The sequence below is a fragment of the Neomonachus schauinslandi genome, chromosome 12 (assembly GCF_002201575.2).
Source record: "Neomonachus schauinslandi chromosome 12, ASM220157v2, whole genome shotgun sequence".
NCBI lineage: Eukaryota > Metazoa > Chordata > Mammalia > Carnivora > Phocidae > Neomonachus > Neomonachus schauinslandi.
In genome coordinates, this window is record NC_058414.1 from 91,731,470 (window position 1) to 91,755,692 (window position 24,223).

The window sequence follows — 24,223 nt, forward strand, 5'->3', positions numbered from 1 at the left end:
GCACTGATCCTACTTTTCTTATATGAACTGTTCCTCAGAGTAATCATAGCAGACGAGGGTAAATTCAGAATTATTCCAGCTAATAAGTGCAGAAGGAATATCACCATTTTGTATCCTAATAAATTAATAGATATCGGTGATAATCCTCCCAGCTGCTAAGATCATAATAAAAGCAAAAAATAGACATTATCAATCTCCTCAAAAGCAGTCTTGCAGAAAAAGCCTCTGGATCAGTGTTTTCCAAACTTGGAACACTGCAATCACCTGAGGATCTTTTTAAAATTCCAAAGCCCATGCCACACCCTAAATAATTAAGTCACCATCTGGGGGTGGGGGTGGAACACAAACATGAGAATATTCTGAAGGTCCCCGGTGCGCAAATTCTAGAACCAGTGGTTAAGATCTCACTACCAGATTGGGACTGAAGAACACGTTGAACTACACCTGGGGATGCAACCAGTGAAATTCAGAGTTTGGGAAACCCTACAAGACACAACCTGTTTTGTTTATAAAAAATGCAAGAGGGTGGGCGCCTGGGTGGCTCAGTTGGTTAAGCGACTGCCTTCGGCTCAGGTCATGATCCTGGAGTCCCGGGATCGAGTCCCGCATGGGGCTCCCTGCTCGGCAGGGAGTCTGCTTCTCCCTCTGCCCCTCCCCCCTCTCATGTGCTCTCTCTCATTCTCTCTCTCTGAAATAAATAAATAAAATCTTTAAAAAAAAAATGCAAGAGGGAAAAAGGTGGCCGGGGGGAAGTTGAGGGGAATTTAGAGACTTAGAGATACTTAAAAGGCATCTGACCCAATTACAACATATAGAATTTATTTAGATCTTCATTCAACAAACATACTGTAAAATTATGAGACAATTGGAGAAATTTAAATGCTGACTATGTGTAATATTGTATCTTGATGACTTTCTAACTTTGTTGCATAGTATATTATTCAATGGATGCATAATGATTTATTTAAACAGCCCCAAACTGACAGGCATCTAGGCTGTTTCCAATCTTTTGATGTTGTAAAAATGCTGAAATGAATACCCCTGTACATATGTATATGTTCAAGTATATGGGCAGAACAAATTTCTAGATGTGAATTTACTGTGTCAAAGGGTAAATGCATATGCTAGATACTAGCAAATTGCCCTCCTAGGGCTTGTACCAGGGTAGAAGCAGTGGAGATGGAGAGAAGTGGGCAGATAGGGAGAAGGAGCTAATTTGAAGATGGAGCTAAAAGAATTTGCTGAGAGAGTGTATGTAAAGTCTGAAAAATGAAAGAGAAGGCTAAATCAGGTCTAATATCAGTCAGCTTCAGGTAAGTTTCACATGGATAGCAACTGCCTCCAATCTCAGTGATTTACATCAACAAATATTTATTTCTTGCTCATACTAAATGTCCAGCATGGATCACTTCCAGCTCTGCTCCTCATCATCTTCATTACAGGACCCAGGCTTCAGGAACAGCTCTCACCTGGGAGACTAGTGGTCTCATGACAGAGGGAAAAATATCAAATGGCTCACCATGTGCTGCTCTCTTGGCTTTTGCTTGGACATGGTACACATCGTGCCTGTTCATGCTCAGTTGGCCAAAAAAAGTCACATAACCAAGCCTATTGTAAATGGGCTGGAGATGTATAATCCTCCAACTAAAAGGGGTAGTCATATTTTAAACAATCACACACTCGACCATGTCTCAAATTTTCTGGCTTGAGCAATTGGTGGATTGTGGTTACAGCAGTGACATAGAGATGACTGGGCAGGTTGAAATTTAGGGGGGAAACTGAATTCAGGTTTAGATGTGTTAAGTTTAAAGAGTCTAATAGACATTAAAAGGGTGCAGCCAATTTGGCAGTTGGATAAAGATGAGTTCAGTGGAGAGAATGGAACTAGAGATAGAAATGTGGAAATTATTGATGTATAGGTGGTATGTAAAGTGATGAGACTATTAGAAGGAAAGGAGCCAACAAAGACACGGAGGAGCAGCCTCTGAGGTAGGAGGAGTGCTGACAGGGAGCACAAGGAGGAGAGTGTTTCAGGAAGAAGAAAGTGTTCATCTGTGCCAAATGCTACTGAGAGGTCAAGTACAAAGATTGGAAAGAAATCACTGATTGACAAGGTCAGGATCATGGATGACCTCGACAAAGGCAGTCCCAGTGAAGTGGCGGGTACACAAAACATAGTTGGAACAGGTGGAGAGGAGACTAGGGGTGTAGAAGGGGAGAGAACAAGTCTAGATGATGCTTTCAAAGGATGTTACTGGCAAGGAAGGAAGAAAAATAAGGCAATAACTGGAACTAAAGGAGTTTGCCTTTTTCCTTTAAGATGAAAGACACTGCAACATGTCTGTATGTAGACAGGAATGATCCAGTAGAAAAGGAGAAAGCAACACAACAAAAAGAAGAAATAGTTGAGAATTCTGAGTAAGAAACAGAAGTGAGGGGGATGGCTTTTAGAAAAACAAAAGCTCTCTCATCATGATCATCAGTTAATTAGTATCTGTTATTATTATACCTTTGGTTTCTAATAAGCCTGCCTTTGTTCTCAGCCTATTCACTGTGTGTTCTCATGTGGTAGCTTATCCACAACATCCTAGCCTAGAGGACAAGAAGGAACAGGTTAGTGGAGTTAGTGGCTACCAGTACTTGTTTGAAATGTGGCAGACCTGGTTTCCACTCTGACTCAGTTACTTAGCAGCATCACCTTGGGTACATTCCTTAGCCTCTTAAGATTTAATTTCCTGATCAGTAATATGAAGATAATATTGATTTCTATCTTTATATGATTGTTGGAAGGCTCATGGAAGACAACATATAAAAAGTTCTTAGCATGGTGCCTGGTACATAGGAAACATTAAAAATTATTATAAATTATAATAATAGTAATGACTGTATAACTCTCTTTGCATGTCTTTATAAATGTATTTTTCTTGTGTTGTGACAAGGCTGTCATCAGGTTAATGATTACAGTGACTAGGCTTTTGTGGTTTTTACATTATTGGCAAAAGAACTGCCATCAGTCAGATATTTAGGTATTTATTCAGTACTCCTTCATTTTTTTCTCCTAGAGGAGTGAAGATTATAAGCAGTTCCCTTTTCTGGGTCTTTGGATTCAAATTATAATGAATTTTACTTACTATGTCTTGTGAATAAGGCTGGGCAGAATTGGAAAACAAGAGGAAGTTCTTATAATTCTAAAATATCTCCCTCATAGTTTTGCTTGTGTGCATTTTATAGCACATTTTATATTATATTCAGAAGTTTCCTATTAGAATGTTATTAGATAATAGCCAAACTATGGAAAGAGCCTAGATGTCCATCAACAGATGAACAGATAAAGAAGATGTGGTATATATATACAATGGAATATTTTGCAGCCATCAAAAAAAAAAAAAAAAGAAATCTTGCCATTTGCAACGACGTGGATGGAACTAGAGGGTATTATGCTAAGTGAAATAAGTCAGTCAGAGAAAGATAAGTATCATATGATCTCACTGATATGGAGAATTTGAGAAACAAGACAGAGGATCATAGGGGAAGGGAGGGAAAAATGAAACAATGCGAAACCAGGGAGGGAGACAAACCATAAGAGGCTCTTAAACTCAGGAAACAACCTGAGGGTTGCTTGAGTGGAGGGGGGAGGGAGGGATGGGGTGGCTGAGTCATGGACACTGGGGAGGGTATGTACTATGGTGAGCACTGTGAGTTGTATAAGACTGATGAATCACAGACCTGTACCCCTGAAACAAATAGTACATATGTTAATAAAAAAAATTTTTTTTAAGAAGAATGTTATTAGACAATGAAAGCACTACATTTCAAAATGTGTGGGATACAGGTAAAGAAGTACTTAGAGGGGGGCAAAAGAAGTACTTAGAGGAGGATTTACATCCTTAACCGCATTTATTTTTTTTTAAATATTGAAAATAAGTGAATTAAATTGTTAACTTAAAAAACTAAAACAAAACAAAGAACAAAGAGTAAACCCAAAGAAAGTAGAAGGAAGATCATATGAAAAAAATGAGTATAAAATAATGAAATAGAAAACGAACAAACAAAAAAAACCTAGAAATGATCAACAAAAGCAAAACTTGGTGCTTTGAGAAGATTAATAAAATAGATAAGCTTATAGCAAGACTAATCAAGAAAAACTTCTCTAAGCAAACTAGGAATAGAAGAAATGTCCTTAACCCAATAAAGGGTATCTATAAAAAATCTGCAGCAAGATCTCACACTCGATTTTGAAATGTTAGATACACTCCCACAGTCAGGAATATGAAAAGGATGCTCTCTTTTATTGCTTCTTTTAAACATTGTACTAGAGGTCCTAACCAATGTAATAAGGGAAGAAAATGAAAAGTGAGAGAAAAGGATTAGAAAGAAAAGAACTGGGACACCTGGGTGGCTCAGTCGGTTAAATGTCTGCCTTTGGCTCAGGTCATGACACCAGGGTCCTGGGATTGAGTCCCACATTGGGCTCCCTGCTCAGCAGGGAGTCTGCTTCTCCCTCTGCCTGCCGCTCCCCCACTTCTGTTCTCACTCTCTATCAAATAAATAAATAAATAAATCCAAAAAAAAGAGAAATAGAACTGATGTTATTTGCATAAAATATGACTGTCTGCATAAGAAATCAGATATTCCACATGTGAATCAGTAGAACTAACAAGAATGTTTAGAAGGATCCTTGCTTATAAGACTGGCATAAAAAACAAATGGTGAAATCATATGGTATTTGTCTTTCTCTGACATATGTGGAATTTAAGAAACAAAACAGATAAACATAGGGGAAGGGAAGGAAAAATAAAATAAGATGAAAACAGAGAGGAAAAAACTATAAGAGACTCTTAAGTGTAGGAAACAAACTGAGGGTTGCTGGAGGGGAGGTGGGTGGGGGGGAAGGGTAACTTAGTGATGGGCATTAAGGAGGGCACTTGCAGTGATGAGAACTGGGTGTTGTAGGCAACTGACGAATCACTAAACTCTACCTCTGAAACTAATAATACACTATATGTTAATTTAAAAAAACCCAAATGGTGTTTCTACACATGAGCGATACCAATAACAAATATATGTAGATGGCAAAAAGATACTCTCCTGTGCATAAAATTAGAAAATGTTATTGAAGGACAGAGATAAAGGAATCATTGGAGAGATATAATACATTCCTAGGTTGAGAATACTCAATGTGGTGATAATGTTGGTACTCTAATTTATAAATTTAATGCAATTCCAGTAAAAATATCTCAACAGAATTTTTGATCAAACTAGACTAATGAATTCTAAAATATGAGAAAGTAAGATATTAAAAAGTATTACAGAATTATAATAGTTAAAATAGTGAGGCATTTCCATAAGCCAGACAAATGGATCAGAATAGACCCAAGCACCTCTATTACTAAGATGTGTGATAGAGGCAGCACAATAAATCAGTGGGGAAAGAGGAGTGAGACAGCAAACACACTGTCTCTTTGCTAACTCGTTATAGGGGTATGCTTGGCTTTAGGGCAGGATTATTTTACCAGGGTCCCAGTGACATACTTGTTCTGATGAGCCACCTCTCATTATAGAACCTGGCTCAACACATTACCCTCTGAGGATTGATTTGGTTTCTCAAGTACTTGGAAAGGAGGGGCTCTGAGTAGGGACATCAGATTTTTGTTCCTGGAAAAGGACATCTACTCTTATAGATTAGTGAATGAACATTCTGGTTTACAGGTTATATCTTGGTAGATAATCTAACTACTACTAACTGAGACACGAATTAATGTACACCAGATATTTCCAGCCCTGAGGGCAAGCTGAGAGCAAGGTCTTGAGGGAATGGGCTCCAAGAAAGGGGACCGAACATGAGGATAAGGATGCTGAGACAGAGATGAGGTGCTAACAGGGTAACTGGGATGACCTCATCTAGAAACTCAGTATTTCTAAGGAGCTCCTGCCTGGAGGCATGACTGATGCAACTCCTATGCCTACAGTGTCTGTTGTATTAATGGGGCAAGGAAGGAGAAGGAAATAGAATTTAAAATCAACTAACAAGGCTGTAGGAGTTGTTTTCTAAATAACAACTATTCAGAATTCATTTGCTTGTTTTCCTATCCCTGCCCAAATGCGTGCTTCGAGTCAGCCTGCAGTCACCTATCAATGACTGCTCAGTTTCCAATTAATTATTTAACCAGTCAGTGTGGCACAATTATGCCTGCCACCTAGATAAGCCATGGTAGGAATGAGGGGGGAAAGGAAGAGTCATTTCAAAGTTGGGTAATATTTTTGAAATCAGAGAAAAAGAGATGGCAAAATGTTATCTCTCCCCCCTCTCTCTCTAATAATGAAAGAAATACAGACATCAAGATACATTGATGGGTCTACAAAATTAGAAAAAAATTTTATGAGAGCCTTTGGTGAAATGGACACACTGACAGTGAGACTTGCTGGGACAAACTTTCTGGAAAGCATTATGTACCCGTGTTTGAATCCAGTGACCCATGGATTTCAGGTCCGGGAAACCTCCGTGCATAAAGTGCTGGAAAAGCTTGATGCACAGAAATATTCATTACAGTAGCATAACTTAAATTAGCTAAAAATCAAGAACATCCTAAGTATTTAATAATAAGAATAGTTTAGTATATTATGATATGTACACAATAGGAATATTATATGGCCATAAAAATAATATTCATAAAGGATTAATAACATGGAGATTTTCCCCTTATATTAAATGAAAAAAAGTAGAAATACTGAGAAATAGAAATAGAAAAACACTATAGAGGATATAATCTCAAAAACAGAAGAAATCCTCAGAGAAAAAGCTAGGAAGAATTAGAGTAAAATGAAAGTAGGCTTTGTCGGGGCACCTGGGTGGCTCAGTCGTTAAGCGTCTGCCTTCGGCTCAGGTCATGATTCCAGGTCCTGGGATTGAGCCCCGCATCGGGCTCCCGGCTCTGCAGGAAGCCTGCTTCTCCCTCTCCCACTCCCCCTGCTTGTGTTCCCTCTCTCGCTGTGTCTCTCTCTCTCTGTCAAATAAATAAATAAAATCTTAAAAAAAAAAAGAAGAAGAAGAAAGTAGGCTTTGTCTCTGATAGTTGTAGGTTTTTTTGCCCAAATTTCTGTCAAAGCTAGCCAACCTCATATTCTGCTCCCATGTCTTAAAACCTTTTGAGAAGGTTAACAATTTAAGGCCTTGTTTGTAATAACATTTCCAATGTGGCCACAATTTTAATGGAACTGATGGCCATACATGTCACAAGGGCAGAGAACCATGACAAAGGGCTTTTCTTCTCCAAAGAGCAGGACAAGTGGGTTACCTGGCTTCACTGGAGAATCACAATTTCTACCCCAGGAGATGTGCTATTTGCCAAAGCAATCTTTCAGCATTTCAAAAACATCAGCAGCCTCTGAAGCTCACCAAGGAGAAATTCTTTGATAGTGTTGGTGAGAACATAATGGATGAACCAAGAAGTTGGCTGTTTCTAGAAGCACAAAGCAGAGAAACCACTTCCTCTATGGATGCTTAAGACATGCAGTGAGGGAAATCTTGGAGGGCAGGCCATCATTTGACTGTCTTCTCTTGCTCCAAACCTCAATCAACTTGACTATCTCTTTAATGAATGATTCATCAAAATATCCCCCAATTTATCACAAGTGGCTTCTTTGGCTAACTAACAGGCTGATCACTTTTGTTGAATCCATCAAGAAAGGGCTTTGTCTTGGGGAAAATGAAATATTGGGGAATTTCTAGGCTTTAAAAATTGAATCTTACTTTGAAAATGATCCATATGGTTCAATTTAATTTGCATTATAAGGCACATCACTGGCGTTACAGGAATGTGTCTGCTGTAGCAAGAAACAATGGCTTGAGTTGTGAAATGAAACCGAAGGATGCTATCTGAAGCTACTACGTACACTTTCTGATGTCATTTTCCAACGTAAGCATCCTTAATGTAAACAATGATAGATGTTCATAATCATAATTAAGGGATATCTGCATTAATTCCCATCAAAGAGAAGCTGTTCAAAATATCACAATATGCAACCCTTCATGAGGGTTGCATATCACCTGCTTTCTATAGTAGCATCCCAGGCCATCTGCACCTTTTTGATGGCACAGGACTTAATGGCACAATTTGACATAAAAAAGAAATTTTCTCTGCAATGATAATTTTTAGAGTAGCAGGAGGAAATTTTTTTAAAAATCTTTTTTCATTGACTCTCTAAACTCATTCATGGGTATTCTTGGTGTGCCAGTTTCCTAGGGGCTGCCATAACAAAGTACCACAAACTGGGTTTAAAACACCAGAAATGTGTTGTCTCACAGTTCTGGAAGCTAGAAGTCTGAAATTATGCTTATTGCAGGGCTGTGCTCCCTTTGAAACCTGTAGGGGAGAATCCTTCCTGGCTTCTTTTTAGCTTCTGGGGTTTGCTCACCATCTTTGGTGTTCCCTGGCTTGCAGCTGTGTAACTCCAGTCTCTGCCTTTGCTGTCACATGGAATTTCCCCTGTGTCTCCATGTCTTCATGTGGCCATCCTTTTATGAGGACACCAGTCATAAGGATTAGGGATCCACTGTACTTGAGTATGACCTCATCTTTTTTTTTTTAATTTTTTTTTAAAGATTTTATTTATTTATTTGAGACAGAGAGAATGAGAGACAGAGAGCATGAGAGGGAGGAGGGTCAGAGGGAGAAGCAGACTCCCCGCCGAGCAGGGAGCCCGATGCGGGACTCGATCCCGGGACTCCAGGATCATGACCTGAGCCGAAGGCAGTCGCTTAACCAACTGAGCCATCCAGGCGCCCAACCTCATCTTTTTTTTAAAGATTTTATTTATTTATTTGCCAGAGAGAGAGAATGTGCACAAGCAGGGGGAGCGGCAGAGGCAGAGGGAGAAGTAAGCTCCCCGCTGAGCAAGGAGCCCAATGCGGGACTCAATCCCAGGACCCCGGTATCATGACCTGAGCCGAAGGCAGCCGCTTAACCGAGTAAACCACCCAGGTGTCCCGATCTCATTTTAACTAATCACACTAGCAACCACCCTGTCTCTAAATAAGATCATATTCTGTGGTGCTAGGGGTTAGAACTTCAGTTGATCTTTTTGGGGGTGACACGATTCAACCCATAATACCTGGTGTCCATGGGTTGTCCAAAGAGCCTTTTCGAGACAGAGAGAGGGCAGTGTGGGAACACTGGAACCAGGGAGTATGAAACAAGGGTGCAGAGAAGGAAGTGGGAGCAAGACAAATGGAACCCACTTTGCAGTTTTACCCGCAAGTCTGGTGGCAGTGATCTTTCCCCCTGCTGATTTTGGTGCAAGGACTCTGGTTACTGATGGCAACTTTTGGCCAATTCCCAGCTGAAGATGCTCAAGTTCTATACTTGAGTATGGGTTGCAAAATGAAGTTTATGGTTGTGTCCAGAACATTCTCCGCTGATGCCATATGTTTGAAAATGTCTAAATTTTGTGCAGAGACACACAAGCAAGTGTTTTTGTAAGTGGAGTTACATAATTAGGGCATGGACTTGCATAATAATTAGCACATGTAATTAGGTACAGACTTCTTGTCCTTTAATTAGACAATCAAGACATCTAATTATAAAATTAAGATGTAATTATATGGCCCAAGATCTACATATATCCTTCCATCCATTAGAGATCACATTTAGAAAATAATTCTCAAAAACTGATGGAGAAATGAACCTAGAAACCAGATTCAAGGATCTTGAGGCAAGTCTTAAGTGGACTGGTAAGTCTTCTTTGGTTTTCCCTCCAGGGTGTGAGGGGAGTTATTTAAAATATCATAGTCTACTTGTACGAGTAACTCATACATACTATGCTGTTGACCTTTGGTACACATGCTAATGAAGAAGAGTGTTGGCACGACGAATCTGTGTAATTGTGGCTCCTGAGTGCAGTTTGTAATCACACTTGAACGTGGACTTACGTGTGACGTCCTGGGAATTCATTCAAACCCAATAAAGCAGCCAGATGGTGGAAACCTCCTTCCCATTCTTGGTTCTCCCTTGTGACTACTTTAAAAATAGACCCATTGCTCAGAATAAGGCAAACCAACATTTTGGTCGGATTGTCCTTTCCCTGAATATTTGAACATTTGATGAAAAGTACTTAAGTGCTCCTTATTGGACTACAGGTTGAAAAGGGGAAGGTCAAAGACTATAGTGAACACTCCATCTTTCTAATGATGAGTGATTTTTAGAGCAGCATTTTGTTCATCTAAATTCTAATGCTCCTAGGAAGCTTGGCTGTAATGATATGCTCTATATTTTTCCTTGCTCCTAAATTGAGATTTGGCTGATCTCTGCATGATGCTAAACACCCAGTTTGACTCATTAATTTTTCTGAACTGACTGAACTTTTGACCTAATTGGCTGGCTGATTAGGGATTACAGCCATATGTCCAGGTTTTTCTAAGCCAGTTCTGACTTTAACTGTGTTATCCCTCTGTTCCCATAAACTGGTGAAATATCCTAGTAATTCCAATGTTTTGACAGCTATGCTGCACTTCTCAGACTGCTGCTTTCTCCTGGAAAGTGGCACCAAAATCTGTCGGGCCACGTTTCCTGATTTTTGGTTAAGAAAATATGCTTCCCATATGGTTTCAGGCCATGAAAACAAAGACACGAAGAGGTTATAAGCGGTTGGCGATGAGGTCTTGTCTCCATGGTGTGTTCTCTCCCTCTCTATTTTTGTGTTTCTCTATTAGGCCATGGAATGTGGTGAGGGACAAATTATGTGCAGGGGTCAGTTTTGACCAGCAAAACACACAAATTTGCACAGGGAACTCATTTTTGCCATTGTGACTTTTTTTTGCCTTGCCTTCTGATAATTGTTCATGGTCGATGTAGAAGCAAAGGAATTGAACTGGGGAGAGGTACATTTTTAAAAACAATGTATTGATGGAAATTTTAGGTGGGGAAGGAGCATTTAGAAGACAGCATCGCCAAGATGTCTTCCACCTGTGAGATTTTAGGATTCCTCCATCTCCAGCCCATCACGGGATCAGGAGGAATTTCCTGGGGTCCATTCCACTCACTCATCTCTACGCTTTGATCTCTTCTGTCCTTAGACACTGTCAACCGGAAACCACTCCTCCCATCCTTCCTTGAGGAGAACTCAGTAATTCTGTTTCCTAATAGGGCCAATGTATGAATGAAAACTTCAGTTTCTTGATTTTTAAGATTTGCTTTTCCCCTCAGGTACTCCACATCAGCGTTTTCAAGACTGGAGAAGCTGGGCATCAGACATCCCAAGCCTTCTCCTTTTATTGGAAACTTGACATTCTTCCGCCAGGTAAGGGCAGTCTTCCATCATCTTCCAGCATAAGATATGCTGAGCCCAGGGCAGCTGTACCCGTGAAGCACTGCTTCCATCTAGGTCACCCACACTGGGGCGGTCTATATGTGAAGGAGCTGTGTGATGAGCCTTCCCCTCCTTGAATGAATTATCACGTGATGACAACGATCCATTGCTTATCACTCATCAACATGTGTTGAGTCCTATCATCCATTCATTCATCCATTCACCCCAAAACCCACTGACTGAGTATCTAAACATGCCAGGCCCTGGGATGTGGAAGAAGTAGAAGCTACTTATACCCTCAAGTGTGCACACGAAATCACGGTGTTCAGCACCAGATGGGATGTACCCTAGTGCAAATTAGGCGAGAGAGATGGTAGCTGTTGTGTCCTTCAGAGGAGAGGGAGATTTATCAGGGCTAGAATCACCCTAGAGGACTTCCTGGAGAAGGAGGTCCGGCAGAAGCAATAAACACAAGGGCAAGAACACAAACCAGGTGGGGAGCAACAATGTGTGTGACTGCACTTAAATGAGAATTAGGGCAAGCTTGAGTAGCAGCCTGGATTGACTAGAAGCCAAAGATGGGGGAACTAGGGGAAGCAACTATGTGAGAGAGTGACAGGCTAGATGGTTGGCAGTCTAGAAAGGTCAGGGTACTATCACTTTGGAGTGGGAGAGGGACCCTGAAGTGGATGATCACTCTTCAGGGGAGATTTAGTTTAAGAAGTCTAGGTGACATGGTGAGGACTTGGCCCAGATGGTGAGGGTGAAAAGAGAAGGACATTGGGGGCAAAGTGAGTAAATCCTGGGACTAATTCGTAGTAGAGAATTCAAGGCAAATGAGCCAAAGCACCTCTAAGTGTTGAGCCAGGTTCACAGGGAGAATGGCCATGAGTTGACAGAAATAGAAGGTCTGGAGGGCAGCTGGTCCAGAGAGATACCTTTGATTGGCCGGAGTGACATGCAAGTGGAAAGGTCCTGCAGGCATTTGTAGATAGAAGCCCAGGACACTATCTTCTATGAGTATTTTTTTTCCCTTCATTGGGTTTTCTCAGAAGCCAGATGGTTTAATCTGCGAACTCATGGTGGTGCTGCCACCAGACCCTTCATCAGGAGCCGACAGATCCTGTGTGTGAAGAACCGCTGAGCTAAACAGAGACATGCAGGGCTAACTGGGCCAATCCTGGTCATATCTGTTCAGCATCTCTCTAGGATTTCCCCACCCCCAGCCTCAGAAAGGCTGGCCCTCAGCATGACACAGATAACAACTTTAGCTACTTCTATCCTTTTCCCTCTTCCTCAGTTTCTTTTCTCTTCCTTTCTGTCTCTTTTCTCTGTCCAACACTCTTTTTCCTCTTTATTGTTGTTGCTCTCTTCCTAGTGTTTTAAATACCTTCTCCTCACCTCTGTCTTGGGGGTGGCGCATTCACAATACTAAACCCTCAAACAGCGATCTCATTAAGGCTTCCGGTGAGTCCTTGAAGCAAGTGTGAAGAAATTTCTAAGTGTCAAAAGAGAACATGCTGGATAGGAAATTCAAAGTAAATAGATTTCATATATTTCTGGGGGAGGGGGGAATGATCAGTTGTATTCAGTTGAGTAATTTAGTATTAACATTTTGAGGAAAAATAGTAGAACTGTCAATATGAAGAGAACACTGTGCTCCTGCCTCTGGTTAATTTCCACATATGCTCCTTTTCAGCTCGTCATCCTTGTATGTACAAACCTTGCCAAGTTCCTTCTAGAACATAGTAATTTCAGCAACTATTTTTATATTCATAGAAGCTTTCCTTGATGTATGGCAAGCTTAGATTGTGAAAGTAGATGTAATCAGAATGGGATGTATTTCCATTAAGGACATCCACCTCTTCTATCCCCACCAATTCTTTCCTCTCCCCCACCCCTCAGATGTCTCTCCTGTATAGTGCACTCCCACAACACAGGGATCTAGCAGTTTCCAGCCCTTCACCCCTATAGTTCCTCCATCTATATTTGCACACACACTCCATCCCCCTACATTACCCCAACCCTATAGTACAATGGTGTGGCCTTTTCTGACCCCTCTACCCCACAGCTGTCTCCAGGTATACTCGTTTCCCACGACAAAATGTCTAATGTTTTGTCCTATATAAAGTTACTCTAAGGTTCTTATGTTTTGACTACATTGATTTTAGTTAAAAATTTCAGTTGGATCATGATAATTCAGAATTTGCAAGCGTTTACATATAGAGTGGCTGTCAAAAGAGGCTTTGCCAAAATTAATAATAATATAAACCAAATTGCCGAGGGGAATGTTAACATAGTTGAGAAAGCAAACCGTTTTCAAATATTTTAGCAGCAATTACACACAAATACTTTAAGTACAGATGATCTCTTTCCATCCATTAAAGCAGAGTTGACTAAGATTTTTCCTTGGCAATATATTTTTTAAAGCTACTTGTTTATTCTAATACTTCAAAGTACTTGAAAGCAATAGAACTTGAATTCTTTTTATTGTTTATGTAATTGTGTTCTCACGGTTCCAGACTTTTTCCTGAATAAATTTGAATACTTGAAATTTTGTTTAATCTTATTCTTATGATAGTCCTATGTTTTCCGCAGGGTTTCTGGGAAAGCCAAATGGAGCTCAGAAAGCTATATGGACCTCTGTGTGGGTAAGAGAAAAGTCCACTTTTCTACCATTTATCTTGATTTCTGCATGTTCTGATAAGGAAGTAATAACCAGAATGGGGATGTTGCATGTGTTTAGGTCTTTTAAGGATCCACAAAGAAAGGGCCTAGCTGTACAGATAAGGCTCCTGGAGGAGTGGAGGTGGCCCGAGGGTTGCCCAAGGGGGCCCCATGCTAGGCTGAAAGAACACCACTTCCCAGCCTTTAAGACCCTGACCAGTTAGGTCAGACCCCGGGTGCCTTGACCATCTTGCTCTACTGCTGCAATTGGATACAGTGGCCCTCCATGCCTCAGTCTAGTTTGCCTTGAGAACCCATGAGTTGTCTTTTCTTATGAACTTACCGAAACCTTACTTGGACCCGTTTTGTTCAACTCTGTGGGAAAACATGCTGTCAGCTGTATGACCATATAATCTACCATCCAATACAATACACTGTGTTGAACGTGAAAGGGGATGCTATTAATAATTACCCCAGGCAACAGTGGACACAATGACTGTCCTGGATATATTGGGACATCTGGTCACCCTAGTTCTCAGCCATATAAAGTACTAGAGCCCCCTTTTTTTCTTGAATTTTCCCTTTTTATGCCTCAGAGAATGCACCTTCTTTTAAAAAAAATAAATAAATAAAATTCCAGAATCTGGTGAACAAACATATGTTAAGACCATTTATTCTATTCAAGATTTGACAGACTTGAGTCATATTGGTTCTCAACATGCATCTTTCCACATTGGAGTCCTAATCGTTTTAGTCTGTTCTCGTATCATTCCTCCTCAGCCATGCGGTGATTTTTAGCAGCTCTTCTCCAGACCTCCAGGTCTGTGATCACTGTTTTAGGTGCAGTAAACTTCTGTTGTGTTCCTAACGTACATGCTAATGGGGTCCCATGGTTTGTGAACCCTTCTGTCCATAGGATCCATGACGCTTATTCTCCCAGTGATGATTTTCAAAAGACTGACTTGTACTCTGTGGAAATGGCCCTACCTGGGAGACCCATAGTTTTGGCCAAGTTGTTCTCACTGCTTTTTAGTTTGCTATATGATCCTGCAAAAGTAATAAATTGTCATACTAGATGCTCTCTGAATTAGTTTGTTATCGCTGCATAACAAACCAATCTAAATTGCAGGGACTTAAACAACAAATTATTATTTATCACATGTCTAAGGGGTGGCTGGAATCAACTAATCTAAGCTACCCTTGGCTCAACTCAGCTGGGCTTTCTGGTGCATCTGTTGGTCCTCTGGGCACGTAGGTCATTTAGGACAGGCTCAACTGGGGCAGCTCTGCTCCACTTATCTCTCATCCTTCTTGGAATAGCAAGCAAACCAGGGAAGGCTCTTCTCAAGGTGAAGGCAAATGTTCAAGAGAGCAAGCCTAATAGCACAAGAACATCTTAAGTTTCTGCTGCATCATGTCTGCTAACATCCTATTGGCCAAACCAAGTTATATGGCCAAACTCAGAATCAGGTCAGGAAGCACATCTGCCCTCAGTGAGACCAAAGCAAGTCACTGACATCGATGGGGCAGGGAGGTGTGTTCCTCTGATGGAAGGGCAGGGAGGTGGTACACATCTTTCAATAATAAGCAACTCTACCTAATTCTCTAAGATATCTTTTAGCTTGGTCTTAACTTCCTTTTTTTTTTTTTTAATGTGCATAGCTTCTTGCTTTAAGTATGATAGTTACTTAATAAAGCCTCAAGGGATTGACCCATTTACCTTTCTCCTACTCTTGGGCTGCTCTATTGCTTTTTAAAAAGTTCTCATTCCAGTTCTCTCTTTCCAATAGCCTCATTCTGTGGTTGACTTGACACTGACCTTGGAGGCTGTCCCATATATTACTGAGACATCGCACTGACTCAGAATGACAGTAGCTTCCCTAGAATTAGGAAAAGGCCTCTCTAAGTTTGAATTCTAGGAATCCATTCCCTGGAGTACTTCTTGTACAGATTTTTCAGAGTAGAACACTTGAGTATTTTAAAATAATTTTAAAATGTCAGATGAAGAGTTTAAAGGGCACTGTATTAACTGGTGGGTGGTGTGGTGTGCATGCGTGTGTGAGAGGTGGGGGACAAAGAGAGAGAGGGAGGAAGGGAGAATTAGTTTTCTTGACGACAGGATGTCTAATAAACTACCCACCCCCAACTTTAACTAAGTTAACACCGTTTATCCATTTCATTTCAAGAAAACGTAAATCAAAGAGAATGATTTCAAATGAGGTTGTAGAGATAGAAATTGCAGTATCATCTCCACTCTTTGTTCCCACCTCTGGTGAAAAGGGGAAAAAAGAAAGGTGATGGCATAATTTCTTCATACAAAACTGTCAACCTTTTTCTGCTTTAGAAAAAAAGATGAGCCATAAAATGCTGACTTCTTTTTAAACATGTCCATTCCTGGATTTGGAGGCAAGACGGTGGTGGGGCAAAGTCCTGACTGAGCTCTGTAATCTTGATGAGACTCAGTGTGCTCACCTTTTAAAATGAAAGTGATGAGCTAGCTTCTAGCCCTAAAAATTATCTTGTTACTCCTTAAATTTTACCAAAATGTCTTCACTGGTTGGGAATGTCAAGGATGAACTACTTTCAATAAAAGACCCTTCCTTTACACAATGATTCAGTTTGAGTTATTTAATTTTTAGACTATTTTTATTTATTTTTTAAAATATTTTATTTATTTATTTATTTATTTATTTATTTATTTATTTATTTATTTGAGAGAGCGAGCGTGCACACATGAGCAGGAGGAGTGGCAGAGGGAGAGAGAGAAGCAGGCTCCCCACTGAGCAAGGAGCCCGACTTGGGGTTTGATCCCAGGACCGTAGTATCATGACCTGAGCCGAAGGCAGACGCTTAATGGACGGAGCCACCCAGGCGCCCCTGACTACTTTTATTTTTTTTAGAAAATATTATCAAGACCAGATGGTCCTCTTAAAAATTAAAATGATAGACTGATTCACCATTTGACAAGGGAAGCCCCACACTGTTGATGCCATATAGAGATGCACTGTATCGTTAGGTGGCAGGACAGTATTCCATGTTGGGAGAAGCATGCTGCTCTGGACCTGAAAGCCAAATATGGGGATCATGATGCTTATTATCTGGTTGTTATCATAGCAACCCAGTCAGAGTTTGGGTCCCCAAACTAGAGATCGGCTCCTTATCCATTTTCCCTCCCACTCACTGCTATGGGGAAGATACTGCTAGAGAAGCTTTCTGCCAAGAAGGGTTGACAATCACTGTTTATTGTCACTGCCACCACCGCCACCACCACCGAGAACAAAATGTCTTTACCAAGTATCTAATTATGTAGCCTGCTTTGCCACGCGCTGTGCAGATAAAACTACACATGTTGTCTCTGCCTTCTCTGAACTTGAATGTAAAGCAGATGGACTGGCATGCATACCTATCCAGTTTTTATTCACAATACTTGATTTGAACTCTTTTGAATTGCACAGTAGTACCCCTGACAACATAATAGGAAGAAAGCGAAGCTTTACGGCTTTAGACAACCTGCAGTCAATTAATAATGACTGGTTAGCTCCTTCAGTCTGAGCAGGAGCCCCAAGTTGGATTTATATTCCTTCCTAAACCCTAAAAGAACAGCATCAACATAATCATCAGACATTTGTGACTGGATATAAACAGGATGGATATTATTTTCCCTTCCAATTTGTAATTGACTTTATAATCCAGTGGTTGACAAGCCTTTATTATACTATTACTATTAATTACTTATAAATACTTATGGCACCTAAGTTCAGCTCATTTGTGACTCCTAAAGGCTCCCATCTAAAGCTTCTTTACCTTTCTCTTGTCTGTCTTTTAAGTGATAGTTCTATAGCTGTTCTTTTATTTAGCCCCATCCCCATCTCTTCTTGCTCTCACACCACTTTGACCTTGATTTCTAGTATAAACTTCGCTCCCTCTTGTTGAATTTGATTCTCATGCTTCTCAGCCTCCATCATTCTCTGCCCCTCCATTTGATTAGTGGCCCCCTCATTCCTGTATCCCTCTATCAAGCCAGATTTGTTCAGTGATCTCATATACCCTCATTAGAACAGTAAGTTGTAAGTAGGTAAGCATGCACATTGTATATAATTCATAAAGTACAAATAAATATTCAGCAAAAAGTAAAAGTGACTCCCTTCTTGGACCTTTAGCCACTCTTTTCCAGAAGCAACCTCTGTTATCAACTTTTTAATACTCAGATGGATAATATATGATAGATGCTCTTCTTTATCTTGCTTTGTTCATTAATGATATTTGTGAAATTGTCCCATTTCAGTACATTCATTCTTGTTAAATGCTATTCTATTTTTTTAAGGATTCCATTGTATGGATGTATCCTAGTTCTAAAAATAAGTTCTCAATTGATGAACACCTTTTGCTCTTATAAATAATACTGCAGTGAATATGCTTGTATATATATCATTGCTGTCTTATGTTAGTATGTCTGTAGGATAAATTCCTAAAACAAATTATTAGGTCAAAGATTATCTACGTTTTTTACTTTATGTTAAATGGCTCTGTCTAGGACTTATATCAACATACATTCTCATAAATAAGTATATGAGAGTACCTGCTTCTCTCATGTGATTGCCATTAAAATGTGGTGGTCATGATTTTAAGTCTTTACCACTTGATGGTAGTTTTGATTTGCACTTTTCTAATTATGAGCAAGCTTGGATATCTTTTCATATGTTTAAAATCCATTGCATTTTGTTTTCTTATTCTATTGGATTAGTGATCTTTTCCCAGTTTAGTTGTAGAAGCTCTTCATATATTAATGAAAATAGCCCTTTACATCTAATATACATTGCAAATATTTTCTCCTATATATTGTTTAACTTCGTTTATTGTGTATTTTTTCCAATCAGAAAACATTTGGTTTTTTTATTGTTGAATTTAATCAATTTTAATGGTCTCTACATTTTGGATCTTACTCAAAAAGATACATTTTTTTACCTTTCATTTTTCTGGTGTTTTTTGTTTCATCTAAAAAATTTAGATATTTAATACATCGAGAATTTATTTGAGAGTAAGGATAGGAGGAGGCATTCACTCTTATTTTTTTCAGATGGTGGTGTTCCATCTGGAAATTCATCCTTTTCCAACTGAAATGAACGCCATTGTTATCATTTATTAGCTCCCATATGTATTTCTGACTTCTGTGTGCCATTCCCCTGCCTAATCACATGCCAGGGCTGCACCAAATAACCTCGTTTGGATATCATGCATGTAGTACCTTCTGGTACCTAGCTGCAGTAGAATGTTCCCAGAACATCTTTGCAAGCCTCAGAATCTGAAGCAATCTCTCAGGGAACCTTGAGTCCCTGAACTGGAAACAACAACAAAAAAATCAATTTAGCAAACAAATGAGGCTTTGGTATAAAAGATCTGGCACTTAGACACAAGGTTCATGCCCACAGGAGGTGGAGGTGTCTCATCTGCCTCCGACTTGGAGGTTTTTAGCACCATTTTTATTTAATTAGCTAGCACACATGAACTAATAGCACCTTGTCACCAGGCAGTGAGGAAGCTGAGAACTCTGGGAGGCATGTGGAAAAGCAATGAAAACAGTAAGGTCATTTCACTGTGTTTTTAAGCTCAGATTCCACTGCGCCGTCCATTAGGAGAGTGTGCGCTTGGGAAGAGAGTATGGTATGGAACCTTCTCCCGTGAGCGCTCACGTGCTGGGCAGGTGCGGCTGCAGGACCACACCGAGATGGTTTGCTTTAATGCAGTCGGATGGCTATGTCATCAACGTGCGGGACTTTTGCGGGCCTACCTGCATGGATCCCGAACTCTGGGAACTCTCGGGCTCTGAAGGGCTCAGCTCGCTGCAGCCCTGTGCCCCCTGCTGTTCTCTAAGAAGACACAAGACCCTTGAACACACTGGACTTGAAAACGTGGCCGAGGATGGGGCGGGCTGAAAACTGCCGCTGCTTTGTTCAGGAAAATACAAGCATGCAGACTCACGCCTGGGCGACTGATAGGGGGAGAGGATTCTCCTTTTGAAACTGGACTGAGCTCAAGAGAAGCGTAGATGCTGGAGGAAGGCAGAACTCTTAGGTGGGAATGAGGCCACCATTGCAGCAAAGCTGTACAGATGCTGGTGCTTAGGAGTCAAACGTGTGAGTTCCTGCGGCTGGTCCGGGGTGCATGCCTTGGAATGGGAGTCCTTTACTAAGTGTTGTGTGACCTGAAAATGTGACTCAGTTTGAAGAGCAATTAATGAAAATGAAAACTACTCTGACCTCAGAGAAGACACGATATCCCTGAAACTATGGAATGAACTACAGAAATCCTAAATTATTTTAACATCTCTGGCCATGAGGCCAGACCGGTGGCGGGGGGGGTGGTTTCAGACTCATATCACATGTTTGGGTCTCCTAACTTGGTAAAAGTTGAGTCTTTCATGAAAGTGTGGAAAACAAAGCTTAGAATCACCATTTTCAAGTGATATGAGTCTGAAACCAAAATTAATATGAGACCTGGTGGTCTGTATCCATAATTATTGAGAATCATTCAGTGAGTTAAATATCCATATTCTCGCTGGTCAAAAGAGATCAATCGCTAACACTCAGCTTGCAAGGGCACATTTTTAAATGAGTGATTAATTATGCTGGTATTGCATTTTAGGGGAGGTGCATTTTTTTTATAAAAACAAATATAATTGGCTGATTTTTTTCTAGGAGTCCTTTAAGAGTAGGAAGAAAGTTGTCAGCAGGAAAATACATGATAATTATCACCCATTGAAACATGTAGCCCAATAGGTAGAATTATCAAAGGAACAGTTGTCCTAGGATAAATGGGCAATCTAGACCAAAAAGGACAGGAAGAATTCTATTAGCGTCCCAATTCTCTTGAATGAGCCTTGCATAGACCCTTCACCTCTCCTATTCCTATCACAGTCTCTTGTTACCTGAGTTACTACAAGGCTTCCATTCTTCCTTATGGTTTAAAAATCACCCTTTTTTCCTAGTCTTTATCCAAAGACCCTCCTGATGTTTACCCATATTTTTTCTGGACTTCGAATCTCTTCTTTTACCCATCATTTCTCACCACTTCCTTTCCCCTGTTCTCATTCTATGACAGCCTATAGGTGGTGGTTGCTGCCTACTTGAGGGACTCCTACTGTCCAGGTCTTTGGGACCCACACTCCTAAAGATCGAGAGCATATATGAATTCCTCTTCCTTGGGTAGAAAAACATCAAACAGAGCATGCCAACTTACAATAGGAAACTGGGGTTCACATTCCCGCTCCAACTCTCCTATCTGCCCCTTGAGAGCTTGATGGATTTAAGCCAATATCTTCCCCTCTCGAAGCCCCAGATTTCTCAAAATAAAATGAGGGATGTGGACTCTATCAGTGACTTCGACGCTTGAATTATGAGCCTCGGTGAATAATGTATTTTACATGGTGATCCAGGACACACACCCACTTGAAATAAAAGTCTTACAAAAGAATATCTTATTTACTGTAAGATCCACATCGACCTATTCTAACTCTATTATTTCCCGGGGGAGAAAAAAAAAAAAACAGCAAATACAAGCTGGTCACGACATATTAAGTTGGTTTCATAACCACTAGTAAGTCAAGATGAGCAATTTGAAAAGCAAAGGGCCAGATGATACCTGAAACTCTTGCCAGCTCTAAATGAGGTGGCTGCAAACCGATGGCTCAACCCCAACAGTCTGCACTAGAAAATTTGTATAAGCCCCTGTTTTTATGGTGGTTTAAGACTCTGAGAGATCCCTGGGCAAAATCGGCAGCTAAAACCGAATATAAGCTGAACCCATCCCTCCGGAGGTGGGGCTCCTGCATCTCATGGCAGAACCAGCACTCGCTGCCTAAGAACACCTTGCTCCTGCTTCTTTAAAATCACAAGTTCAGGCATTATGACAATTATTTCCCAGCCTTAAACCAGAATCTTTCAAGCGAAAAAGCATTAACAAAATATATGGGTTGGCAATTTAAAACATCTGTCGGTACGATTTTTGCATTGAGGGTCAATATCTAAGTAATTCATGGGAACACCCTGTCTCAGTGAGGTATGGCCATCATTGCTTACTTCCAGGGGATGGAGCAGGAGAGGGAATGGCCTAGAAACTGGAAGGAGCCCCATTCACTGGGGTGGCCGGGTATGGAAAACTGACCAGGCTGGGGTGCCTACGGAGCGGGTTCCAGCCGATGAGCGAAGCACAGTGTTTAAAGGGTAAGCAATTGGCAGCTCTCCATTCCAGCAAACACTGGCCATTGTGAATAGTCCAGGAGAAGGCTGCCCACGGAGAAGGTCGGCTGGACAAGATTCAGGCATCCAGAAAAGCAGGAATCAGGAAGGCCTGTCAGTGGATGTTAGGGGCCAACAACAGGGGGTTCCAGGCCCTGAGATGGGCTTCTGGGAGGAGGACAAGCAGGGCGTCAGGGGGAGAGGCCTGGGGACAAATCCCTCACAGGCACTGAGTCCTCAGACTGGGACCCAGGAAGCAGAAACCAGACCCAGTCCCTGCTCTTGGCTGGGGACAAGAGATCCATCCTGGCTGGAGCAGATCAAGGCTGAGGACGGGACATTGGGGGTTGTTCTACTTCTGGGGACAGGCTGGGACTGCAGGTGGGGGATGAGCACTTGGCCGGGACGAGTGGAGGGCTCAGACGCAGGGAAGTCAGCCTCAGTTTTTCAGTTTTTCACTCCTCATTGTGTGTTCCCCAAATCTACCAGTATAGCAGGTTCAAGGTGGAAGGGAGCTCATCCTCCATCAGTGAAAACTGCGTAAGGCATCGATAACTTCTTTATCCTCCAGGCGACAGCCGTGCACCAGTGTGCCCCCAAACGATAGAATATCTCAAATTAAGATTGCATAAAAGCTCTATTTCCAGCTAATATTTTCAAATAATAAATTCCATATTTAATTGAATTGTACCTGCAACAAATCCAAGTTGTTCAACCCAAAATGCAAAATAGAATTATGTAACCTAGTCATGAATCACTGTGGCATTTGCCAAGGCATTCTCCCATCTGGAAGCAGGTCCAGATAACACATGGCATTAGCAGACATCTTCTGTCGAGAATTCTTTTGCACAGATACTCTCAAAAATTGCACACGCTTACCCAATTCTTATGGCTCTCAACCCTAATTAATGAGAATGCAAATAGCATCCCTATTCTGTCCCAAAAGAAGACTGACACACCATCTTTGATTTCATGATGTAAAATAAGTCATTACTAAATTCAAAGGAGCAACTAATTCCCAATTCACGCAGAGTGTAAAGTTCCTCTTTATCCTGATTTTGGGAGCAGAGAAACTTTTTTCAAGTTCCTGGAACCCTTGAATGATTAAAAAAAAAAAAGCAAACAGATTTAAATCTTGTTACTCACATAGGGCAGAAGTCAGAGGCATCTAAATGTCTACACTGAATTAACTCTATGTATATAGTATAAACTTTCAAACAAAAAAAATCATGTATCATCACACACATTTGAAATTCTACTAAGTTTTGAATTACCAAATTTTATCTTTAAAATGGACCATATAGGGGCGCCTGGGTGGCTCAGTCCGTTAAGCGTCTGCCTTCGGCTCAGGTCATGGTCCCGGAGTCCCGGGATCGAGCCCCGCATTGGACTCCCTGCTCAGCAGGGTGTCTGCTTCCTCTGCCTCTGCCCCTCCCCCTGCTTGTGCTCTCTCTCTCTCATATAAATAAATAAAATCTTTTTAATAAAATGGACCATATAGGGGCGCCTGGGTGGCACGGTCAGTTAGGCGGTTGACTCTTGGTTTCGGCTCAGGTCATGATCTCATGGATGGTGGGATCAAGCCCTGTGTCAGGCTCCACGCTCAGCCTCAGCTCTCAGCATGGTTGGGGGGCGGGGTTCTGCTTGAAGATCTCTCCCTCTGCCCCTCCCCTCTCACACGCACTCATGCACTCTCCCTCTCTCTAGATAAATAAATAAAATCTTTATTAAGCAAATAAAACAAAATGGGCCATATTCTCCTTTCTTCCTCAGGACCCCTAAATCTTTTAGAGTTTGGGTCATTTCCTATGCACTGCAATTATTCCTGGCCAGTCTTAAGTGTGATACTTCCACCGCTGCGCACACGAACCTAGCAAGGGGCTGCCAGGTTTTATGATGCCTGCGTGCCTGGGGCAGATCATAGCAACTTAATTACTAAAATAAGTTGCTTGATTATTGTTTGCATCTCAAGACCATGCTTCTCACAACTTCTCCCCCATCACACCCCAAATTGTAAG

The 24,223-nt window shown here is 41.0% G+C and overlaps 1 protein-coding gene across 1 annotated transcript in view; it reads left to right on the plus strand.

The window, feature by feature from the left end:
- The window catches only part of TBXAS1 (thromboxane A synthase 1), a 149,966-nt gene that overhangs the window by 26,525 nt on the left and 99,218 nt on the right, over positions 1–24,223 (plus strand). The window contains exons 2-3 of the mRNA XM_021692857.1: positions 11,202–11,295; positions 13,903–13,955. Coding sequence (XP_021548532.1) covers positions 11,202–11,295; positions 13,903–13,955 — 147 coding nt within the window. The remainder of the gene's footprint in view (positions 1–11,201; positions 11,296–13,902; positions 13,956–24,223) is intronic.